General features: G+C 39.4%; 2 protein-coding genes across 3 annotated transcripts in view; one reads left to right on the forward strand and one right to left on the reverse strand.

Moving 5' to 3' along the window:
* Positions 1 to 20,492, reverse strand: part of Fam185a (family with sequence similarity 185 member A) — a 38,886-nt gene extending 18,394 nt beyond the window's left edge. For both annotated transcript variants that reach the window (XM_055612911.1, XM_055612910.1), the window contains exons 1-4: positions 19,950 to 20,492; positions 17,464 to 17,573; positions 14,793 to 14,885; positions 9,983 to 10,121 (exon numbers count right to left, since the gene is read on the reverse strand). In XM_055612911.1, coding sequence (XP_055468886.1) covers positions 9,983 to 10,121; positions 14,793 to 14,885; positions 17,464 to 17,573; positions 19,950 to 20,349 — 742 coding nt within the window. In that variant the 5' untranslated portion in view covers positions 20,350 to 20,492. The remainder of the gene's footprint in view (positions 1 to 9,982; positions 10,122 to 14,792; positions 14,886 to 17,463; positions 17,574 to 19,949) is intronic.
* Positions 20,493 to 20,843: 351 nt separating this feature from the next.
* Ccdc146 (coiled-coil domain containing 146) overlaps positions 20,844 to 23,933 on the forward strand; it is a 116,498-nt gene continuing 113,408 nt past the window's right edge. The window contains exon 1 of the mRNA XM_055612985.1: positions 20,844 to 20,908. The gene's annotated coding sequence lies outside the window, so the exon portion shown is untranslated. The remainder of the gene's footprint in view (positions 20,909 to 23,933) is intronic.

Raw genomic sequence — 23,933 nt, forward strand, 5'->3', positions numbered from 1 at the left:
CAGAGTTTCCCACTAGGCAGTGAAATGCGGCTTCCAGAACAATGATAGGGTACTGCAACAGTTCTCCTCGGCTCACGTAGCTTAAAAGCAGGGCTGTTCTTCACGTGCATGTTGTACCAGTACTCCTAGATGCAGAAATTCAAAGCTTCTTCCCCAAAAGTGTATGCAGTAACTTCACCTATTCTAATATAATCCAAAACTATACAAAGAACAACTTGAATTCAAGATCAATCTAGAGTAATTTTATTTTTATATATTTTGTAAATAATAGTATGTCAGTTTTTTGGGAAAGCGAAAAGCCAAGACACTTGATTCATTGGTCCAATAGTCATGAGTGATGGCAAAAACCTTGTAAAGATCTAACATTCCATCACATTTCACGCTAGTACAAGAACAAGGGGTACATTTGTGTAGGGGTAAGAACATGCTTTTAATGGAGAAGCCCATAAAATTATTTTTATGTCTTGGACGTTACAAGGCATTGAATATCTTGTTAAATGAGTTGAGTAAATATTACTTCATCGGTATGCGCCAATTTTAAAACTCAGTAAGAATAGCCTCACTATTGCATACAAACAGCGGCCAAAAGCATACAGCTTCTAAAATGGCTTCCACTATTCCTTCTTCCTAGCAGCCAAACACTTTGTACGATCTTCCATCACGCGTAGGCCGGACCTTAGTGACTTGCTTTTAACAAAGAGAGAAGGAGAAAGGTGGTGAGCTGTCATTTCCATGATTAGTTATAAAAAGATTATGATTTTGTGGAAGCTAGACATCCCGTTGTCAACTGGCTTTAAAATACGCCATTTGACAAGGAAGTCAGGAGGCCTCTAGCTAACAGGAAGAGCTGGACTCTGACAACAGCTGTGAGTAGGCATGGAGCCATAGTCACCTTTACTGAACACTGACAAGAGCTCACAGCCCAGGATGAAATCATGATTATAATCCTAGGAGAGACCTTGAGTCAAAGACCCAGCTAGGCCTCTCTAGAACTAAGACACAGTTTTACAGCCACTTAGCCATTGGATCCAGCCACCTGTACACAAGAAAACCTGTACACAAGTAACAAACTATTACTTTCAAATGAAAATATCATCCTCTCAAACTAGTCATGAGTGGTTGTGATATGAAGTCTTGAGAAAATGATTCTTATGGCTATAAAATAAAAGTTTAAGATACATATAGAATGAAGACTACTTTTTATTATAGTGACATGTATGTAATAACATTCTTCTTGAATATTATTTTACTCTATAGTAAAAATTATAATGGAACAAAAAGCTGTGAATCTAAGGAATGGTTGTAGAGAATATTTCAAAAATACTTTCAATAATGAATAAACAACAAAAATGTTTACATATATATATATATATATATATATATATATATATATATATATATATGTAAAACAATAAACAAAGAAAAAGAGGCCATCAATTTGCGGGGGGCAAATGAGAGGGGTTTAAGGGAGGGAAAGCCAGGAGAAAGTGACATAATTGTTTATTAGTTAAAATATATTAAAAGACACAACATGTAATTTCAATTCACACCAAAAAACTTAGAAAATACTATCTTAAACAGAAATATTCCTATGTCTTCCAAAGGTAAAACCACTATTTTCTTCAGCAAAAGAATCTGATGGTTAAACAAGACATACACGTACATGATCTTGACAAAGCCTTTCAAATGTTCCCAGAGGTAAAGGCCTTTGGATAGTTTTGAGGAGGTGGAACATGGGAAAGATTGGAAGGAAGGTTCCTCCTATCTGCAAACCATAAGGCTAAATACTATGAATTTGGAGACAAAACATAATCATTTCTCTTGAGGGATTTATAACTAAGCAACAATTTATAGATAATGGAATGCCAGAGATAAGTGGAGAATATTTTAGCCAAGTATTGAAACATACAAAAAAAAAAAAAAAGCTGGGAAAAACATTTTACATAGACTATAAAACACATGGTCATTATGATCAAACGTTCTGATAAGTCTCAGAGGTATAAAAATGGTTTAGAACCATGAAATAGAAAAAGTTGAGAATTCAGATAATTCTGGAAGAGAACACAGAGTCCCAAGAGGGAAGTTAGAAGGTCTCAGAAGAATGGTATGTTCAATGTGTGTTTCCAATGAACCACCATTGCTCCATGAGCGTGATGGGCTAGGAGAAGGCAAGGCTAGAGGCAGAACTACTGCTCCAATAAAAAGAGATAGAGCAGGCAACCAAGTTCATAACAGAATAAGCTAGGGGCAGAGGGTAGGAGAGGAGAAATTCCCCCTTTCAGTGACTAGGGGAAGGGAATGGGGGGAGGGAAAGGCGAGACTTAGAGGAGTAAAGGGAAGGGGATACAATGGGATATAAAATGAGTAAACTGTAAAAAGAATAAATATTTAAAAAAGAAAAAAAGAAGTGATAGAGTCTGAAGAAAACTAGAAATCAGAAGGAAAAGATGGGGTAGACTAAAGAAACAGGTGATTTATAAAACTTAAATTTAGTGACTGAGTAGGGTGAAAATTAAAACTAAGTCACAGACTTATAACATGGGGAGTGAGTAAGGTACACGATAATATAAAAACTTACAAGTGTAAATAAAGGGGAGATATTATGGATGAAGTCAGGAGGCGGGGGGAAGGGGAAGATGTTAGAAATGCTAAATTTGAGATGCCTGTGAAAGTTCAGTGGCTATGTATATTAGGTGGTGAGATGTACACATTGGAGGTCAGGACTAAAGGTACAAACAGAATCATCAAGACACAGTAGTTCAGACTTGAAAATATACAACATTCCCAGCAGGACAGAGACATCCATAATCCCAGGGAATACCAACGTTAAAGAGAGAGAAAAAGCAAGCCTAGATGTTTCTGAAAGAGCCATTAGAAGACACGACAGACTTGGTATCTGTGTGCTTCTCTTCTCTCTCCATAGAGGATGCCATCTGTGCCACCTCTGCAATTACACAACATCTGTAAACATTCTGTCAAGGGGCATATAGGAAGAAGTAATGTACACATACTTAGTCCAATTTACCAAAAAGGCAGTTTTTAATCAGAGCTGTGTAGAAAGGCTTTTTGGCACAACTATATGCTGGATTTTTTTTTTTTCAGCTCTAGCTTAAAAGAAAATTCGGTTTAAATGTTTTAATACAATTTTTTTATTTATTACAGTTTATTCACTTTGTATCTCAGCTGTAGCCCTACCTTCGTTCCCTCCCAATCCCTTCATCCCTCCCTCATCTACTCCCATGCCCCTTTCCCAGTCCACTGATAGTAGAGGATCTCCTCCCCTTCCATCTGACCCTAACCTATCAGGTCTCATCAAGACTGTCTTTCATAGTCTTCCTCTGTAGCCAGGTCAGGCTGCTCCCTCCTGAGGGGGAGGTGACCAAAGAGCCAGCAACTGAGTTCCTGTCAGAGACAGCCAATGTTCCACTTATTAGGGAGCCTATTTGGAGATTGGACTGCCACAGGCTACCTCTGTGCAAGTGGTTCAGGTTATCTCCATGCATGGTCCTTGGTATCAGACTCAGAAAAGACCCCTAGGCCCAGATTTTTTGGTTATGTTGTTCTCCTTGTAGAGCTCCAGACCCTTTCAGGTCTTTCTATCTCCCCCTTCTTTCATAAGATTCCCTGCACTCTGCCCAAAGTTTGGCTATGAGTCTCAGCATCTGCTTTAATACCCTGCTGGGTAGAGTCTTTCAGAGGCCCTCTGTGGTAGGCTCCTTTCTTGTTCCTTATTTTCACCTTTTTTTAAATGTCTGTCCCATTTGCCTTACTGAATGAAGATTGAACATCTTACCCAGGGTCCTCCTTCTTGCTTAGCTTCTTTAGGTGTCAGATTTTAGTATGATCATCCTATATTATATGTCTAATATCAACTTATAAGTGAGTATGTATCATGTGTGGCTTTCTACTTCTGGGATACCTTATTCAGGATGATCTTTTCTAGTTCCCACCATTTGCCTGCAAATTTCATGATTTCCTTGTTTTTAATCGCTGAGTAGTATTCCATTGTGTAAATGTACCACAATGTCTGTATCCCTTCCTCAATTAAGGGACATCTGGGTTGTTTCCAGATTCTGGCTATTACAAATAAAGCTGCTACAAACATGATTGAGCAAATGTCCTTGTATACCTGAGCATCTTTTGAATATATGTCTACAAGTATAGCTAGATCTTGAGGTAGCACTATTCCTACTTGTCTGAGAAAGCACCAAATTGATTTCCAAAGTGTTTGTATAAGTTTACATTCCTACCAGCAATGAAGGAGGGTTCCCCTTTCTCCACAACCTCTCCAGCATGTATTATGGCTTGAGTTTTTGATCTTGGCCATTCTGATGGGCATAAGGTAAAATCTCAGGGTTGATTTAATTTGCATTTCCCTGATAGCTGAGGATGTTGAACACTTCTTTAAATGTTTCTCTGCCATTCAATATTCCTCTATTGAGAATTCTCTGTTTAGCTCTGTACCCCATTTTTAAATTGGATTACTTGATTTGTTACTGTTTAACTTCTTGAGTTCTTTATATATTCTGAATATTAGCCCTGTGTCAGATATAGGGTTAGTGAAGATCCTTTCAAATCCGTAGGCTGTCCTTTTGTTCTGATGACCACATGCTTTGCTTTACAGAAGCTTTTAAGTTTCATGAGGTCCCATTTATTGATTGTCGATCTTCAAGCTTGTGCTGTTCATGTTCTGTTCAGAAAGTTGTCTCCTGTGCCAATGAATTCAAGGCTCTTCCCTACTTTTTCTTCTAACAGGTTTAGTGTGTCTGGTTTTATAGAAGGTTTTTAGTTTTGTGCAGGTTGATAAGTAGGGATCTATTTGCATTTTTCTACATGTAGACATCCAGTTAGATCAGCATCATTTGTTGAGGATGCTATCTTTTTTTTTCCATTGTATGGTTTTTGGCATCTTTGTCAAAGATCAGGTGTCCATAAGTGTGTGGATTTATTTCTGGGTCTTCTATTTGATTCCATTGATCCATCAGCCTGTTTCTATGCTAGTACCATGCAGTTTTCATTACTGTTTCTCTATAGCACAGCTTGAGATCAGGGATGGAGATCACTCCAGATGATCTTTTATTGTAGAGGACTATTTTGGCAATTCTGGGTTTCTTGTTATTCCATATGAAGTTGATAATTTTTCTTTCAAGGTGTATAAGTTGGGTTTTTTTCAGCTCTAACTTATAGGAAAAATCAGTTTAAATCTTAAAAAAAAAAAAAAAAAAAAAGAAGCCAAACTAAATAAATCCCCAATAGGCAGGTCTTCGATACAGTATAGTCTCAACGTTTACTATCTATTTTTAAAAGATGCTTAGAAATAGCAATCTATTTTCTCATAAAAACAAGTTTTAGGGGAGGAAGGCAGCCAGGTCGGGCACCACTGTAAGAGAATGGTGACAGAGAGATGGGAATGATGAAGGAACAGAACAGTGAGTGTGCTGTGGAAAGGGCTGAGGTCAACCCTGCCCTCAACAAGCTGCTATGGGATCACCCTAGCTCTGGGCAATATGAGGAATGGTCCACTTTCTAGACTGGACTTCCCCGAAGGACCGCTGTGTCCCATGCTGCTGCTGAGGGCTATGTGTTGGTCAGTGGCCCTGATGTGGCTGGGGTCTGCACTGATGTCCAAAGACCATGTTATCACCTGACGACACGCAGCTGTTCATGGTCTGTGCCATGGCCTGATCCAAGGTCCTACTGTAGCCAGGGTCTGAGTTGATATCCGTGGCCTGGGTTACCACTGAAGGCCAAGGTCATATTTCACTCTGTCTTGCCACAAAGGGCCATATATAGGTCTATGGTCTTATTGCAGCTAGGTCTGTGTTGATATCCATGACCTATGATACCACGGAAGGCCATACAGGTGTCCAAGGTCCATGGTGCAGCCTGATGCCATATTGATGTCCATTGGTAAGGACCTTATCTGGGTTCATTGCCCTATGCAACTGGGAACACTGTTTGTAGCTGTGCTGACGCCATGTGGAAGTCTGTAATCCACGCTCCCTTGGTCCATAAAGAGCAAATGAGCTACTTTTGCAGTGAGCTCAAAGACTGCAGATGAACAGTTAAGAAAGCAGGACATGGAAGACTCCCGTGACACCCTACTACTACCCTCAAAGCAGTTAACAGCCTAGACAGGAAACCATCAGAGAGAACTCTTTAAAACTGAGATAGGACACTAGGTGTCACCTTACACAGCAGATGACTTCCAGCAGGGATGCAGAAAGGAAAAGACTCAACTCTATTCAGGGGGAAAGCCAATGAGGGTTTGACCATGTCAATGTGAGTAGAGAGAAAACACAAATTGGACTTTTATTTTTTTGGCTGGGGGGTAGGTCACAAGTGAAGGGGGGTCACAAAAAAACTGGGAAGTGAAGGGGGGCCACGGAAGGACTGGGAAGTGAATGTAATAGAGGTATATGATGTAAAAAACCACAAAGAATCAATAAAAATATTATGTTGGGGGAAAAAACCAAACAAATAAGTTTTAGGATCCTAAGCTAGCTTGTTTAAATATAGCCGAAATATAAATATACTTTGTGTTATATAACCATCTGCAGTCAAGACTAGAACGAAGAATCACTGAACTAAATGTTCAGGGTCTTACTTGGATGTGGACCTTTACCTGCCCTTCCACCTCCATCCTACCTGCATACTCCCAGCTTCAACAGCACATTCCTATAAGCTCTGGGAACAAGGATGGAGGCTAGGTAAACATGGCAGATGGAGCAAGAAACCTCGGCTTACCTATGTGACTTAAAATAGTCAAGGCACTGGGTGTAGGGAAAGAGGAAGGGTTCTTTTCTAACCTCTCTCTTATCTGTATTAAAGAAACCAAAGCAAAATAAAGACCAAAGAATAAAGGGGGAAAATTGCTGAATCATGAGGAAGCAACTGAATAAAAGTTTCCCTCCCGTACTCCTGCTTCCTAATGCACCAGAGTTACAAAAGGAGTTGTGAGAAAGCTGCTTTGACACAGGGTGACAAAGAACAGCAACTGGAGATAGGTGGGAGGGAGGCTGAGGAAGTGAAATGAAGTCCTTTCACTCAACTGTGTGTTCTTTAAAGATGCACGCCATTTCTTGCCCAACTCCGCACTCCTGACACACAGTAGCCAGTCAATAAATGTGTTGAATGAATAAATTTATCTAGCAGAGGCTATGATTCATTATGCAGAGGCCTCTTCATACCTGAAGGGCTTATTTTCTTAGCTGCTGAGAGAACTGCTGGCAGACAGCCCTCTTGGGAAACTGCTTCAACTGAAGACAGCCATCTTGGCCCAAGATCACACTTCTTCCTGTGGCAGCTGGAATATAATGACCTGGAATATAAAGGTCCAGTTTCCCTCATACAGCTTGAGACAACTCTGAGGAACCATGCCAGCTTGAGAGCTGCACTTGGGACTGCTGAAGTCTATCAAGGTCCATGGAGACTGGGCTTCATTCTCTGACATGGCAACGGGCCCAAGAAGTGTCTTCAGTAAACACAGTGCATTCTCGTTTCCATCTCAGCAGTCCCCTTTCAGGGGAACCCCACTACAGACTACAGTGCAAAAGAGACCTATATTTTAACCATGTAAGGAGGTGTACTTGACTTCATATTAAAATCAATAAATACACAAAGGCCTTACAAAAACAAAAGACCTAACTCTTGTGCCCAGCAATATCTACTTCAGTGACTTTAGCCATATAGATCTAGAAAAGTGCTCAATTAGTGGCAAGCTTCCCCAACTTCCATTCTGCCTATCTTAAGATTAAGGAAATAAAATATTAATTAACCACGAATGCACTGAGTATAAACACGGTATAAAGCAGAACAGAAAACAGCTGTTTTTCCTGTAGTGTTTGAGACCTACCTGGTGTATTAAGTATGATGCCTTAATTATGACTGCCATAGAAATGTAATGCTTATTATTTAAAATATGAAATTACAAATCATTACTATTTCACTACTACATTACTACTACTTGGAACTAATATAGCTCCACCCAATTTTAGGTTCAAGTAATGTCAACAACATAAGGGCTGTTGAGGCTCAGTCATTAGGTTGAGGTGCAAAAGTTATTCTAATTACCTGGTACTCTTTTTTTTTTTTTTTTTTAAACAGAAGACTACTCGCTGATTTAAGTGCTAGCATGACCAGCACTAACCACATTCTAATACAACTTAATAATTTGTGCTCACTTATAAAATGTGGGAGTGCTGCCAAAATGCATAGACAGCAATCTTAAGCCTCACTAAGAAGTGAAATGAGTGGACCATATATAGAAAAACATTCAAGCCCACACTTCCTGGAAGATGGCCCAGCAGACACTTTGCAGGTGTGCACATACTGTACTACTTTCAGGGATTAAGTGGGTTTTAATATTACGCATATGCATTTCAGAAAACACACCTGGATTGGAATCTTCTGCCCTGTGGAAATGAAAAAGGCAGAACAACACTGAGCACCAGCAGGCCTCTGGCCATATTATCTCACCATTATATGCTCTCTCTTTTTCTTTCCACAATACAAACATTAACTAAGTAATGCTGTGGGTATATGTTTTGGAAATCACAAGAGAACACTTAAAGATAATTGAAATAGCACACTGTGAAGAGAACCTGTGCCAGTAGAAATATACATTAATGTATTGTACCCAAAATTACTGTCAGAGTTTCTATAACTTGATCTACCCAAAGGTTTAATTCATTTAACTGTTACCTCTCCTATCATGGAGAACAACCATTACAAATCCCGTCTCGATTTCATCTTTTGGATAGTGTCTCTCTCTTTTTTTATAACTTTAATTTTAATTCATTTTACATCCCAGTCATAGCCCCCTCCCTCCTGTCCTCCTGGTTCCACCCTCCCTCCCTTTTTCCCCTATCCCTCCTCCCCTACTCCTCAGAGAAGAGGAGCTCCCCTCTACCCACCCATCCCAGTGTATTAATTTGCATCAGGACTGAGTGCATCCTCTTCCCCTGTGGCCTGAGGAGGCAGCCCTGCCAGGAGAAAGTGATCAAAAGCAGGCAACAGAGTCCATGTCAGAGTCATTCCCTATTCCCCTTACTAGGGATCCCATATGAGAACCAAGCTGCCATCAGTTACATCTGTGGGGTAGGGGGGTTAGGTCCAGTTCTTGCACAATCAGTCCTTGGTTGGTTTTTCAGCTTCCACAGCCTCGCCCTGCCCTGGTTGGTTGGCTATGTTGGTCTTCTCCCCTCTGGGTCCTTCTACCCTTCCTTCCACTCTTCCACAAGGCTCCCTGTGCTCCACCCAATGTTTGCTTGTGGGTCTCTGCATCTGTTTCCAACAGGTACTGGGTGGAGCTTCTCAGAGGACAGTTTTGCTAGGCTCCCACCTGCAAGCATAGCAGAGTATTGTTGGGGTTGGCTGTCTCCCATGGGGTGATTCTCAGGTTGGGTGAGTCATTGATTGGACATTCCCTCAATCTCTGTTTTATTTTTGCCCCTGCCCTTCTTGTAGGCAGAATAAATTTTGGGTCGAAGTTTTTGTGGGTGGATTGGTGTTCCCCTCCTTGGACAGGGATTTCTCCGTGACAAGCTGGGCCCTAAGACAGGGTAGGCTCCAGGGAGGATATGAGGGTGACTCTAGCTGAGACTCCTAGGTAACAGCGGTCATGAAGGCTGAAGAGGCCATCCTCTAACTAGTGTCTCTTCTTATAAAAATGTTTAAATATCAGCTGGGGCTGGAGAGAGCACACACACACACACACACACACACACTATTTTATAATAAATTTTTAAAAAATAAATCAGAAGTAATATTACCTTCATATATAATAGTGTAGTTTTCAAATTCTTGTCAAAATAAAATTAAATTAGCTTGTGAGTCATTTTATTTTTCTTAGATGTTTTAAAAGGCTAGTCTGCAGTTATCTAGAAGAGCAGTTCCCTGATCCTTCTTGAACTATACAGTCACCTCTTAAATTGTATGCTATGTGTGGAGTCTGAGATACATCCAGCCTTTGTCAGCTTACCATGGACATTTCCTAGTGCAATATCCCCAGCAGCAGAAGACAGAAAGGAAGAGTCTGTATAAAGATACTTGGCTTGAAGCAAACCATCCTCCGTTGATATATTAACACAACTTCCCTGAAGTTTATCTATGGTCACGGTCTATTAAAAGAGAGACCATAATCAGTTCATTATAAAGCGCACTGAAAACAACCAAAACAGTTCATCTAGAATGGTGGTTCTCAACCTGTGAGTTACGACCCTCACAAGAGTTGCGTATTACATGCCCTGCATATTAGATATTCACATTACAGTCCGTAACATAGCAAAACTACAGTTCTGAAGTTGCAATGAAATAGTTTTACGGTTGGGGGTCTATATGAAAGGGTCCCAGCATCAGAAAGTCGAGGACCACTGATCTAGAGTGAGTAGTACACAATGACCTTGACAACTGACTCCCTAGCTCTAGCTGCAAGACTGTGAGCAGCACACATTCTCTGTAGAAAGGAATGTAGAGCTAATATCCACTTTCTCCGTGCATTTATGCCTGCTTTAGTTTCTCTAAACAATGTTTTTTTTCTATGTAGAATTTATCTTATTAGTTGATTCCTGTCAGGTTTTTTGACGCTTTTTTGTTTTATTTTGTTTTGGTTTTCAAGACAGGATTTCCCTGTGTAACTCTGGCTATCCTCAAACTCAGAGATCCGCCCGCCTCTGCCTCCCAAAATGCTGGGATTACAGGCATGCAACACCAAGTCCAAACCTGTTAGATATTTTTAAAGTGCTATTACACAGTGTCTCCTAAAAGTTCATGCTATCTTGGCTTTTATATTTGACCTTTGTCCAGCAAGCACAATAAATTCAGTAATTGCAATAATTTATATGTATTAGAAAACATTCCACATGCATAACTGTCTCCAAATGATCACTCAATTTCCTCTTATAATGATATTATTTTCCTTATATTAATTATATTCTCTGTGCTTCTTTTCATTCTTTTTATTACATTTGGCTCCATGTTTCAATGCAACAGTGAATAGCAGCAACTAGACTGTTTTTCTCAAAGGGAAAGTGGACAGCAGCTCAGCAGGGAGCCTGAGGCTCACTGCAGATGATGTCTGATATCTTTTATCTGACTAAATAATCAAATGTACTAGTATCTCCATATAAATTCATGAGTGTATTTTGAGTTTCACGTACTTTGATTCTGCTGAGCTACACAGCTTATCTCACATGTTAATGTGTTAACTATAAACTTCTAAAACTTTTCCACTTTCCATTTAATAAGGTGGTAGCTTTCCAGTAAATATAATGAAAGGACTTTTATATTTATCCTTAAATTTCCCTAACAAAATTCAGTATGTGTTTATGTTTCAAATACTGTCCACTTTGTAAAACGAAGATAGCTATGAGTTCCACGTCATCTCTACCGTGTTATAAATATGTGTTACCATGAAAGGGCTGGCAATTGACACCCAATGAACTAGGATGGCTTGCCACAATTCTGCCCAGGGACAATTTCAAGTAGTACACTGGGGTATTTAAACAAACAGTATCACCGTTGCTGAACACACCGACATCAGCATTGTCCCTTCTCACACATTTCCCAAAAACTGTTAAGAATGGTAACAAATGTTATCAAACAAGATCGAGTTTCAAGAACAAAACACTAAAGACACCAGTACAAAATGATAAAGAAGAGGGCTCACGGGGTCTTATGAGGCATTAAGTAAAACTACTTTCCTGTCTGGAGTCACAGTATGCAACTTTCTAATTTTCTGCATTTTTTTTTTTTTTTTTACAAAATACATAATATTGCTTTTAACTACTTGTTTATCTTTAGTTAATTAAAGACTGAGAGGGACTTTTACTTTAAGCTTAGTTTCAACAAATCTGTCAAAATCAAAAAAGCATTTTCATTATAAATGGATTTGCCAGAATATAAATGTTTTATCTTTCACAGGCTTACAGTAAAGGCATAAAACTCCTGACCAAAAAAAAAAAAAACAAAATCTACCTACAAAGTCTCCTCATGAAAATTTGTTTTGTATTCATGGTTTCATACTCTCCAAGAATTTCCATAAAAAAGTCAACAAAATGGCTCATTTTGGCCTTTCAATAGAGAATGGAGCTATTTTATGGCACACCAAAAGATGAATATTAAAAAAAAAAAAATTTGAAACATGGCAAATTAGCTAAGGAGCACTTCTCAGATTCTGCCCACCAACACATTAAATAAAGCTGGATTTCAAGGCACTCTTTATGAGCATTTAGAAAGAGCCAAGGATCTGTGCTGTTCATTAACAACTAACTAAGTCCCGAGGAAGCCAGAAAACATGCTGTACTACCAAAGCAATGCAACCCCAGCACACACCAACAGAATATAGCTGTCAATCATTCCATACAATTTCCAAGAAATTCTAAAATCTCAAGGGCCAGATATCCTGAAGCCTATCAGATACTAACTCAAGCAATAATTCTCGGTTAGCACAGTCGACAGCAGAACATTAATACATCTATTTATAGCCATAATATTAGTGGATAGATGTCACATGTAGACATCTAGATTATTCGTATACTCTGATTTTTAATAGAAGTTATTTAAAGAGAGAACAAAAAGTGGTTCAAAAACCAAATACCTTCCCGAGAGGTGTTGCTAAAATTAATTTTTACATAAGGAGCGTTTTTTCCCCTACACTTAGTTATTATAAATATAATATACAGTTCTTACAAGTAACAGAAATCAAGTCTTCAGGAAGTACTTGACTCTTTAGTATACATAAAAAGAACGAAAAAGTGGCAGCTGTGTCACCAGTTCAACCTACAGTCACACGAAACGGATGTCTATGTTCTGCGAAGTTGTAGAGACTGACTCTGAAATTAGTATCATTGAAAACAGTCCATTTAACTGTCATTATCTTGTTTGCTGGGTGAGCAGGGCAACACTCCCATCCAGTTCTCCAGCAGTGAGAAGCAGTTCCGGGAAGTGAGGCGCTGGCTAGCTCTCCTGCGGCTTGCCTCCCGTTCTCCTCCCTATCAGCAAGCCCTGGGTCACTCAGCCACAGCATGGCCTCATATTGGCACTGTCATCCTCCCAACAATGTTCTGCGATAAGTCCATTGCTATCACCCCGTTTTCCAGAAAACGGAGACACACAAAGATTCAGTGACTTGTCTAAAGTTACAGAACTTGTTTTAAAAAAAAATGGTTGGGTCAGAAGTTTAATTCTCAATGTGTGCTCTTAACCAGTAAGTATTTTATGTTTTTAAACAAACTTTCAAATACGTTTTAAAAGTTAACACTACATGAGGAAAATAGAAAAGTATCTATACTAAGTCTTTTGTACATTACCCCACTCAGGCAAGAAACACTACAGTTTAACAGGAAGTAGGAGTAAAGGAATATTCAATTACCCTTAACAGAACAATCAATAAACTGATGTCAGATTACTCAAAATAGCATGATTTAAACTTCTGAGACTCATGTAATATGTAATATGGTTCCATCAATACAGTATTTGCCAGTCAAGCACGGGATCCCCAGGACCCATGGGAAAACCTAGTGCCACAAGTTTAGAATTCCTGTGCTGGGAAGATGGAGACAGACTGATCCCTTGTTGCTCACTGGATGGCCAGTCTAGCCAAAATCCACAAAAGCACTGTCTCAACTAACAAGGTCACTAGGAATGGTGGTACACACCTTTAATCCCAGCAAAGACAGGTGGACCTCTGAGTTCAAGGCCTGGTCTACAGACTGAGTTCCAGGACAGCCAGGGCTACCCAGAAGTCCTGCCTCAAAAATCAACGAACCAACCGAGAAAACAAACAAAAAAATCAAGTTGGAAAGCAATTGAGAAAGAACCTTTCCTAGTTTAATTTAAAAGGTTTATTATGTATTTAAATATTAGGTTTAAACAGCTTCCCACAGATTCTAAAAAAAAAGTGATGGGAGGTTAAGCATAGCAGAAACATCCACCTCGCTTAACTAAGTACCAGCAAAGTGCCAGGGGATGGCTCACTGGGAAAGGCAGCTGCTGCCAAGCTTGGCAGCCTCAATTTCATCACTAGGTTCATAACCTTTACCATCCGATTTAGATTTTTTTTCTTACAAGATTTAAAACACTATTCATCACAGTAGCAACTAAAAATTCATAGTCCCAATTTAAAAAATACAAACCATCTTTCTGTAACAACAAATCTCTATGGCAACAATCTGAGGGGCTGTATGCAGATTTGGAGGACAGTACCTTTATCTCACAGTGCCACCTTGTGGAAATGCTGATGAGGAGAACTTTCGAAATGGTTTTAAATTTTTATATTCACTGAGTATATAATGTATTTTGAGCATCCCAACTGCTCATCCCACCTCTACTTCAGCCCAGAGGCCCCCTGCTGTCTTGTTTCCTCTTCCAACATCATGCCCTCTTTTCAAAACCCATGAGTCAAATCAATGCTGTCCACAAATGCAGGGACATTTCAGAATTTACCTTTCGGTTAGCCATAGAGCAGCAGGTCTAGGAGAACACAGTATTCAAGTAAACCCAGAACCTAAGAAAAATCCAATCCCTTTACTCGTAGTATTACTTAATGAGGTATTTTAATTCATAGCCATGAAAATAAAAGCCTTTCTTTGCGAGTCAGAATTAAATATTAAGTGTTTACTGATTCAAACAAACTAAAGAACTATCAAAAGCATTTTATCACACTAAAATTCAGTTCCAAATATCAACTTATTAAATAGCTAAATAGAAAATATTACAACAAATTCTGTAGAAGCTACTGTTTGTGGGGAATCAAAAGAAAGCTGAAGTTACTGAAAGAGTTTCAACCTTACACTTTTGTTGGATGCATGAATATCTATGTTTCCATAAACTGTTCCGAGACAGATCACATGGCCTCCTTTTGTTTGAACATGTAAATTGTGACCCTGAAAAACAAAAAAAAAAAAAAACACAGAGGCTAGGGAGAGTAGGCTTGCATGATATTAAGGAAACATTTTCTTCTGTGCCTGTCCATAAAATAATCCAGGAATCCGTTTTAAGGAAAGCCCTGAAAACAGCAAAACAAACTGTTCTCAAAAGGATTTGCCTTCCAGTGTAATTAACTTCATCATGATCACAGACATGAATCTAAAAACCATGTTATTAATGAATTTCTAGAAAGACCCAGTTCCAAATAACTCTGCTTTCAGATATAAAGTGAACTTAAGTGAATTTCTGGAGTATCTCTGAAATTATGAAGTTGTAGGCAAATCTTCATACACATGTTCATGTGTTATTTTCTTTTCTTTTTTTGTGTGTTATTTTCTTATGAGAAAAAAAAACATGAGATTTTTTTTTTTTTTCAAAGAAGCCTAAGGCATAAAGACAATGAGCTACTGTTATAATCTGAAGCTCACCTAATTCCCACACATGGAAAACTTTAAAATGTGAAAATAAATCAGAAATTATGGGGGAAATTATCGTGCTACATTTTTTAAGAATACAAATGTGTGACATTCAGTTACTTTATTTCTTAAGGATGCTGGATAAATGCGGCATTAATATTTGTCTTAAGTGAATAAAGAGAGCTAGGAAGACTTTATGCTTGGAAACCACAAACTCAAGTTCAAAACCCAGCTCAATTACTTTAGCTTAGTGACCTTGAGTGAGTTCCTTGGTCTTTTGGTGTCTCTTAGTTTCCATTCTTGATAAATGAAGATGCTCGAAGGCTTAACAAGGCTTAGCTGAGATTCTCAGTACAAACTTACAATTCATTAACAGTAATTACTGTTATTAAAACACTATTTTATACATGTGTAACCCCTTATGTATGATGTTAAATAAGTGAAAGATAGACATTAACAGATGATCACTAATTCAAGATAATATTTACCACGTTTTTAAAAATCTAAGCCAGATATCTTACCAAACTGTCTGCATTTATGTAAGTTAGGTCAGGCCAACACTGCAAGAATAATTCTCTTAGTATAAGACTGATGTCTTAACTTTGTTTCTTGGCTGCTATGATAAAACTCTGACTAAATATTGGAGAGGAAAGAGTTTACTTGGATTATAGATTACAGCCCATCAAGGAAAGCTGAGGCAAGAACCTGCAGCAGAAACTTGAGCAGGGCATGGAGGAGGGCTACTTACTAGTTTGTTCAGCTTGCTTTCTTATGTAGCCTAGGACTACATGCCTTGGGGGGGGTACTGCCCACAGTAGGCTGGGCCTCCCACATCAATCCTTAATCAAGAAAATGCCCAAAAGACCTGCCTAAAGGTCAGTCTGATAGTCAATTCTTCGATTAAGGCACCCTCTTCACAGAGGGCTTTAATCTGTGTCAAGTTGCCATATACTAACCAGAAGAACTATTACTCTAATTCTAATTCTTCTAATTCTTTATTTATAAAGACTACTAGTTCAAAGCTTTATTTTCTCTTAACAAGTCTTCCACAAAACAAATAAAAAATACTTTAAAAATAGAATTAAACTCTTTCTTGAAGTTACTGAAATTAATTCACCAAAACTGAAGCATCATTGAGCAAATAAATATTACTAAGGAAGAAAATAAATTACAGTATTCTTAGCCAGTTAGTTATTCAAGATGAAGACTTTATTGTGTAATATTTTAATAAGAACCTAAACTTAATTATATGATAAAAAGGCCATCTGGGGTATTCTTAATCTTTTATGGCGTTTGTACAACTAAATTCTTTTAAGCCTCTTCATCTGTAGACAGGTAGGAAAAGAAGACATGCAGACAAAGATGGACAAATAAATGAGGTTAAAAACAGAATGTGTCAGTCATTCTAATTAATGTTTTAAAGCACTGAAATTACAACACAAAGATGACCAAGTTCAACAAAATGTGTCAAAGCACTGTGTTTCAACCCTGCAAATGCCATCGCAATTAGAAATAAGAGCAACCTCCCTTACAGAGTATACTTTAAAACATCTATGGCTAAGGCTAATTTCAATTTAAGAAAATGGAATGTAAAAATGTAAATCATAAAATAAGACAAATCATCTGTTGCTCTGAAAAACTGGCTGCCTAGTCCTCCAGTAAAGAGCTTCGGTATATTGAAAATGTCAGTGAAATTGCCATATATTTTAAATACAATTATAGTATATAACTGGTATAGTACATATATAGTCCAGTTAGAGTTCAAAGCTTTCTTTGTTCTTTAATAAGTAGAAGAAAATGTTGCAAAAACTAAGTTTTCTTTTTTTTTTTTTTTAGTTTTATAGTATCTCAAAATCCTAAAAATATACTTTGAAGTTTCACTACACTTTGAAATGAAGTCTATAGTAATAATAATAATTATTACTATTATAACAATATGTTGTTATTGTTATGTAAGACTTTAAAAGTTGCTACAACACTTATGCTTTTAAGGCAAAATTTTTTCCAAAGCTCTCTAAATGATAATAATATGAATAACAAATTAAACCTTGTAGTTTGATATTGTACTTTCTAGTAAGGTGTTTCTGCAGCTGGAACAAAGTTAGAGACACACTCATACCATCACAGACTGCAATATGCTGCTCCCCTGCTCAGTGTCAATTTTACAGCTGTTACATTCAATATTCTGCACTTTTACAGAGCCAGATCCTGATGACTCGATATTCAAATCTAGAACCAAAAGCAGAAAGAAGGAAAATGTCAGTGCCGAGGCTCAGAGCATTTTTAGATCTCCTGGATACCCAGATCCTCAGGGATTCACGGTAGTACTGAGTTGGACAGAGAGCTTTACCAAGGCAGCAGGATCAATTGCGGGGCCTTTCTGACAGTTTTATAAATTATCTCATGGCTTCTACCATCTAAAGAGCGAAACTACCACAGCTGGGATGGCCATTCTTATAGGTGCGTACTCACTGTCTCACGTGGACTACCTTAGACGCCCTGTCCTATCGAAAGAATACACACAAATGACTAAGGATACAACAGTGAATTAACAAGTCATCAAATGCCAGGTAAGTCACTTAGCCTTTCTCATATTCCAGAAGATTTGAAATACTGATCCCCTAAAAAAAAGCATATTACAATAGCATGGATCACAGTGTACATGATCATGACCTAGGCTTTCAAATTCTACTCTAGTCTTTTATAAAACCAATGTGGGAATATTACCATGTACATATATTACAACATACTTGAAGTAAACCAGAACCATGTAAAAACACACACACACACACACACACACACACACACACACAGTGATAAGAAGAACTAAAGCTAAATTATTGTGGATAAGTAAAAGTGTGTTTAAAGAAAATTTGAAAATAGGGAATGACGGGTGGTATTCTCAGCCATAATTTAAAGTGTTATCTTAGATATCTCCTTATGAAAACAAAATAATTGCTGGGCACTTCGGTGCAAGCCTTTAATCCTAGCATTTAGGAGGCAGAGGCAGGTAGATTTCTGAGTACAAAGCCAGCCTGGTCTACAGTGAGTTCTAGAGCAGCCAGGGCTCTGTAGAGAATCCTGTCTCAAACAAACAAACAAACAAAACAAGAATTAAAAACAGTGACAAAGAATATGCAATTGCATTAATATTAATGATTTCCTGTAAGCTAGAGTTCAGAAATAAATACCACTGTCCTATTACTGCTGCTGTAATGAAACACTGACCGAGGCCGTTTTTTGACATAAAGGGTTTATCTCATAGCTTACAGTCCATCAGGAAGGGAAGTCAGGGCAGGAACTGAAGCAGAGATCAGAGAGGAACACTGCCTTGCTCTCCACGATTCTCTCTGCTTGCTTCTTTGTACAACCCAGGGCCAGTCACACTGGCTTGGGTCCTTCCACATCAATCATTATCAAGATATGTTTCTCAGACTTGCCTATAGGCCAGTGTGACAAAGGCATTTTCTCAACTGAGGCTCTCTAGCTTGTAGCAAGCTGACAAAAAAAACTAACCAGCACAATTAAATTGACTATGTAGATCCAAGGGGCCTATGGGACAGAGGCAAGGAGACAGCACACTGGAAACCGGCTGCTGCCTCTAAAGGAAGCAAAGATGGAATCTGGGATCGCCAGCTGAGGTAGTAGCCATCCTCAGAGGTGCTGCTGTAAGTTTTGCTCCTCTTTGCTGCCCATCTTATGCTGGATAACTGTGATAACGCCCCACAGCACCTTCAGGTTATCATTACACTGTCCACTTCCGCTATTTACCACGCTTCCTTCATCTCAATTCCCTCATCAGAATGCTGACAAGGGCATCTACTCTACAGAGCAACTGTAAGGTTAATAAAAATGATCTTTCTGTAATAAAACAAAAGTTAAAAAATTCTTTTTTAATTTTGATATTTTTTTTCACAATTTATTCATTATATATCCCGACTGAAGCACCCTCCCTCCCCCTTCCCCTAGTCCAATGAAAGGGGGAGTTCTCCTCCCCTACTATCTGACCCTAGCCTATCAAGTCTCATCAGGACAGTCTGGATCATCTTTCTCTGTGGCCTGGCAAGACTGCATTGCCAGAGGCAAGTGATCAAAGAGCAGGCAATCGAGTTCATGACAGAAGCAGCCAAAAATATGTTTTGCAGGTACTATTACGAATTTTTCCAGGCAGTCTTAACTAAGTGTCTTGCTTCAGAGCTGGCTACACCCAGAGAATTTACTTATGCCTAAAGGAATGGACACCCACTAGCCTGGGCGCCTGTCGGAAAGCTAGTATTTTTTTCTAGGTTAGGGATGAGGGACACGCAGAGCTGATTAGGGACAGAATCCCGAGACGTGAACAATGTGGACTACCAAACCCTGAACAATGAACCATTTTACTCATAGGTGTGACAAAAAAGAACACAGGAGCTCCACGATGTAGTCGCATTTAGATTATTCCAATTCGGTTTTAATTTTTCTCCTTAATTAGGAACCTAACGCTTAAATTCCATTCAGGAACCCAGGAGCGTTGCTTTAGAAAAGGAGAGGTCCGGAAAGGGCCAATTAGCTGGGAAAGTAGGGTGGAAAGAAGCCCAGTCTAAAACGCGTTTTCACTTCACTTGCCAAACTTGACGGGTGCGTTCACCTCCACGGACGCCTGGGGGTCGATGTGGTCTGACAGGATGACCGTCTCCTGTCGAGCAGCGTCGTACACGACCTGCAAGCTGTCCAGGCCGCTCGCAACGCCGCACACCGACACCTGCACGCGGTCGGCATCGGGAAACGCGAGGGGATCCAGGGGCCTCACGGCCAGGTGACACGGGAGCCGTGCCCGCAGCCGCCCGAACGGGCTCACCTGCAGGCTCCACCGCCGCCGGGCCCCGCGCGCCAGGCAGGCCCCACGGTCGTCGGGCACGGGTCCCCGCAGCCCGGCCCCGCCGGAGCCGCGCGTCCGGGCTCCCACAGCTGCCAACCGGGAGCCCGGCAGCACTCGGTACCCGCGAGGCGGGAGGCGGCCGAACATGCCCTCGGCCTCGGGTCAGTCACGAAGACAATCAATGCCTGCGCGGCTCCGCTCAGGGAGAGCCAGCCAGGACCCAGCACAGTCCTGCACGACTTATTTCTCGGCAGCCAAACAAACCCGGTAAAAAATGAGAACTTCAAAGCGCCCCGTTGAAACCTTGACCCGGACTCTTCCCCCCCCCCATTTCCGCCCCCTTTTGCGGAGGCCGCCGGGATATGTAGTTCTAAAGAAGCCAAACATCAAAGCGCTATGCCGGCGTTGAAACTACATATCCCATGAGGCGGTGCGATGAATAGATTCAGTGACAAGAGCCGATTGGTTGAGGAGCGTCCTCGTTGCTTCAATTCCATTGGGCAAGGAAGCACAGAGAAAAAAAAAAACTTAATCCAACTGACCAATGGAAAGAGTGGAAGGTGCAGGCTCAACAGTAGTGTGGTTACCTTGGATACCGAGGACGCGGCTCGTTAGGAGAGGGTGGAGTTTTGGAGTGAGACCACAGAGACCAAAACCCACTGAGAAAAATAAGAGTCTAAATAAGGATCAGGACCGAAAAAAAAGGGTAAGAAACATCATGTGTACAGATGGGAATTAGATGCAAAGTTAGGAATACCCTCTTTAGGTAGCTGGAACCAAACTTCACCAAACTAATGCTGGGTCCGCTGGAAACAGAAAATCCCTTGGGCAAAGTAACAGACCCATTCTGTTGCTTCTTTCCTTCTCCTTCTTTTTTATTAGGTAGAAAATACTATATTAAAAAAGTTAGAATCCTGGCTCTTTCCCAACTGTAAGTAACCTTAGGCCAGTCATTGGGTGCCTTTGGATTTCACTATTTGCTTGTAAAATGACAGTATCTTCCTTCCCTTGCTTTGAAGTGTTTTTACAAATATCAAATGAACAACAAACAGCAGAGCCATGTACAGTCTACAAACAATTAAAATGCTATTTTATGAATGACATAAGTTGCCAAGAGATTTTGAGACATTTGAACCTGTTTAGAAAAAAAGTATAAATCTCTTTTCCTGCAAATGATCCTTGGTCTTAATGATAAAATCTCTCTCTCTCTCACTCTCATAACACTTGTTAGGGGTTGTTTCTTCAGTCTTGATATAAATATAGATGGTACTAAATAACTCCATAAGGCTTTTTTTCTTTTTGTTTTTAAGTAGGAAGTAAAAATAATGGAAATTGTGGGGGCATGGGCACTATTTCAGCCTTACTTGTCTCCTTCCTCTACCGTCTGCAAATAACTCCCTAAATTCCTTATGTAGATTTGTAGATTCCTTATGTAGATAGGTAGATTTGATTGAATGTAAGTTCTATGTGGTGGTGTTCAATAGTACTCATCCAGCATTTGGGAAGCTGAAGCAGAAGAATCCCAAATCCGAGGTCCATCGGCTGCATAGTGAGAACTCTGTCTCAAAATAAAATAAAATAGTACCTTTAAAGATTGAAGTCCTTAGCCAAACATGATGACCCCAATTCTTGGAACCTGAAGTAATAGAGAGACAGGTAGACTGGGATAAAGGTCTCACCGGTCTCCATATTATTCTTTTAGTGAAGACTATTGTAGTGGCATTGGCAGCGCAGCAGCCCAGACTTGCTGTCCAGCATCCTGCGAAGTCCCCTTAACCTTTAGGGACTGCCACTGAGTTAAAGTCTATCCTTGACTTTGCTTCAGAAAGTGGTGGGATGAGGTAGTGTGAAAGGGGGTTGATTAAAACGAGATTCTAAACACAGATTCAAGCAGCACGGGGTTTGATAGAGGTGGCTGATCGCTCAGGGACAGGCATAGACTTCTGAAAGGAGAATATGCCCTAAGTGTCTTAGACTAGCCCTACAGATCCACTTTTGACGACCCTCAAGTTACACCTCAAAGGATTTCTAAGAAACATGTTTAAAACCTTTTCTCTCTTTTTTCAGTGAGATTCTAGGATGGCCTTAGAGGTGTCTCGAGTTGGATTACAGTTCTAAAATAAAACCATGTGTCCAAAGAATTATAGAAGGGGCTTAAGGTGTGTCCTTTACTATAAATAGGGTTTCTGGTGAGATTCCTGAAAAATTTCTGGTTTGTAACCAAGAAAGAACAAAGGCCGCCTATGTTTAGGTCTTAAGCTTGATTCATTGCTACTTCAACGTTCATGGACAGCAGAGGGCATAAGAGCTTTCAGGAGAAAATGTAATCAGACAGAGGATTAAGTAATTCAGTTAAACGGAGGGAAGCCTTGGGACTGTACTCACTTTCTGAGTTACGAATTATTTGAAAACAAACATCTCCTGTGGTTTCTGTTATTCTTTTGGGATATTACTATACTAAAAAAAAAAAAAAAAAAAAACTAATAACTATCACTTCTGAGAAGCTTTTAGCGGATATGGTAGGTAGACCTATTTGAAATCTCCATGTGAAACTACAAGTTCAGGCACTTTGATGCTCCCTTGTGATTTTTTTTTCTTGTGCTACTGTGCTGGCTTAACACCCCTGTTAGACTGCACTGAGTGGTGACAATGAGCTCACCGTCACAGGCAACCTCGAAGTCTGCTGCAGATTCTTCAGATGCCCCTGATGTTGAATTCCTCGTTTACTTTTTATTTGAGTGATATCGTATTTTAAATGATTTTCTGTATGTAAGATATATGCAGTCTTTTTGAAATGTATTGCTGTGCTATCTCACAATAATTAAATATTTTCATTCCCTAGATGAACTTTGTTTGATCATGTTGTTATTGTCTCTGTATAAGTTGGTAGATTCAACTAATGGTTTGTAAGGGATTTTCTCATTTTATGTTTATATGAGTTATTAGTCGGACATTTTCTTGGACACGCTTTCTTTTTTTTTAGGTATCAGGGTGAATTAGGAAGGGTTCCATCTTTTTTTTGAGATACTCGTATGGTTAATTGGTATCGTGGTTTAGTTTTATTTGTTTTGCTCAAAAGTAAATGTGCTTTTTTATGTGACGTCTTCAATTTACAAATAGTCTTTCCTTATTTCTTTTTCTAGTTTGGGCCACTCTTATTCATATATAAACGGATTTTTCATTCTCTCATTTATGCACCTTAGCTGTATTTACATCCTGTGCATCGTTTTCATTCTTTGTACGTTATTCCGGATGATGTGCTCAAATCTGTGTTCAAATCTGCTAATTCTTTCCTAAAGATGAAAGACAGCTGTTAGGAAGTAGATGCGGGACTAGAGAGATGGCTCAGCAGTTAGGAGACTTGCTGCTTTTGCAGAGGTCCTGGGTTGGATTCCCAGCATCCACCTGACAGCTCACAACCATCTGTAACTCTTTCATCTTTAGGGGCTTGATTTTGTTCTTCTACAAATATGCTTGCTCTATAAAATTGCCCTGTGTATTATAGGGTTTTTTTTTTTTTTTTTTTTTTTTTTGCCTCAATTTTGCCTCTTTTAACTATTCTAAAATTCAGTCTTTATGGTGCATACTGATTGCCAATTGCTGTTGCTCTTTGTTGGTCTCCCTCTCATGGTACTTTATTTCCTGTCCCAATCTCTAAATTTTTAAAATTTTTATTGATCTCTCATCTCCAGTGGGAGTTGTCTGTTGTGAAAATCCTTTCAAATCTAAGT

This window comes from Psammomys obesus, unplaced genomic scaffold (assembly GCF_907164565.1).
Source record: "Psammomys obesus unplaced genomic scaffold, mPsaObe1.curated_primary_1811, whole genome shotgun sequence".
Classification (NCBI taxonomy): Eukaryota; Metazoa; Chordata; class Mammalia; order Rodentia; family Muridae; genus Psammomys; species Psammomys obesus.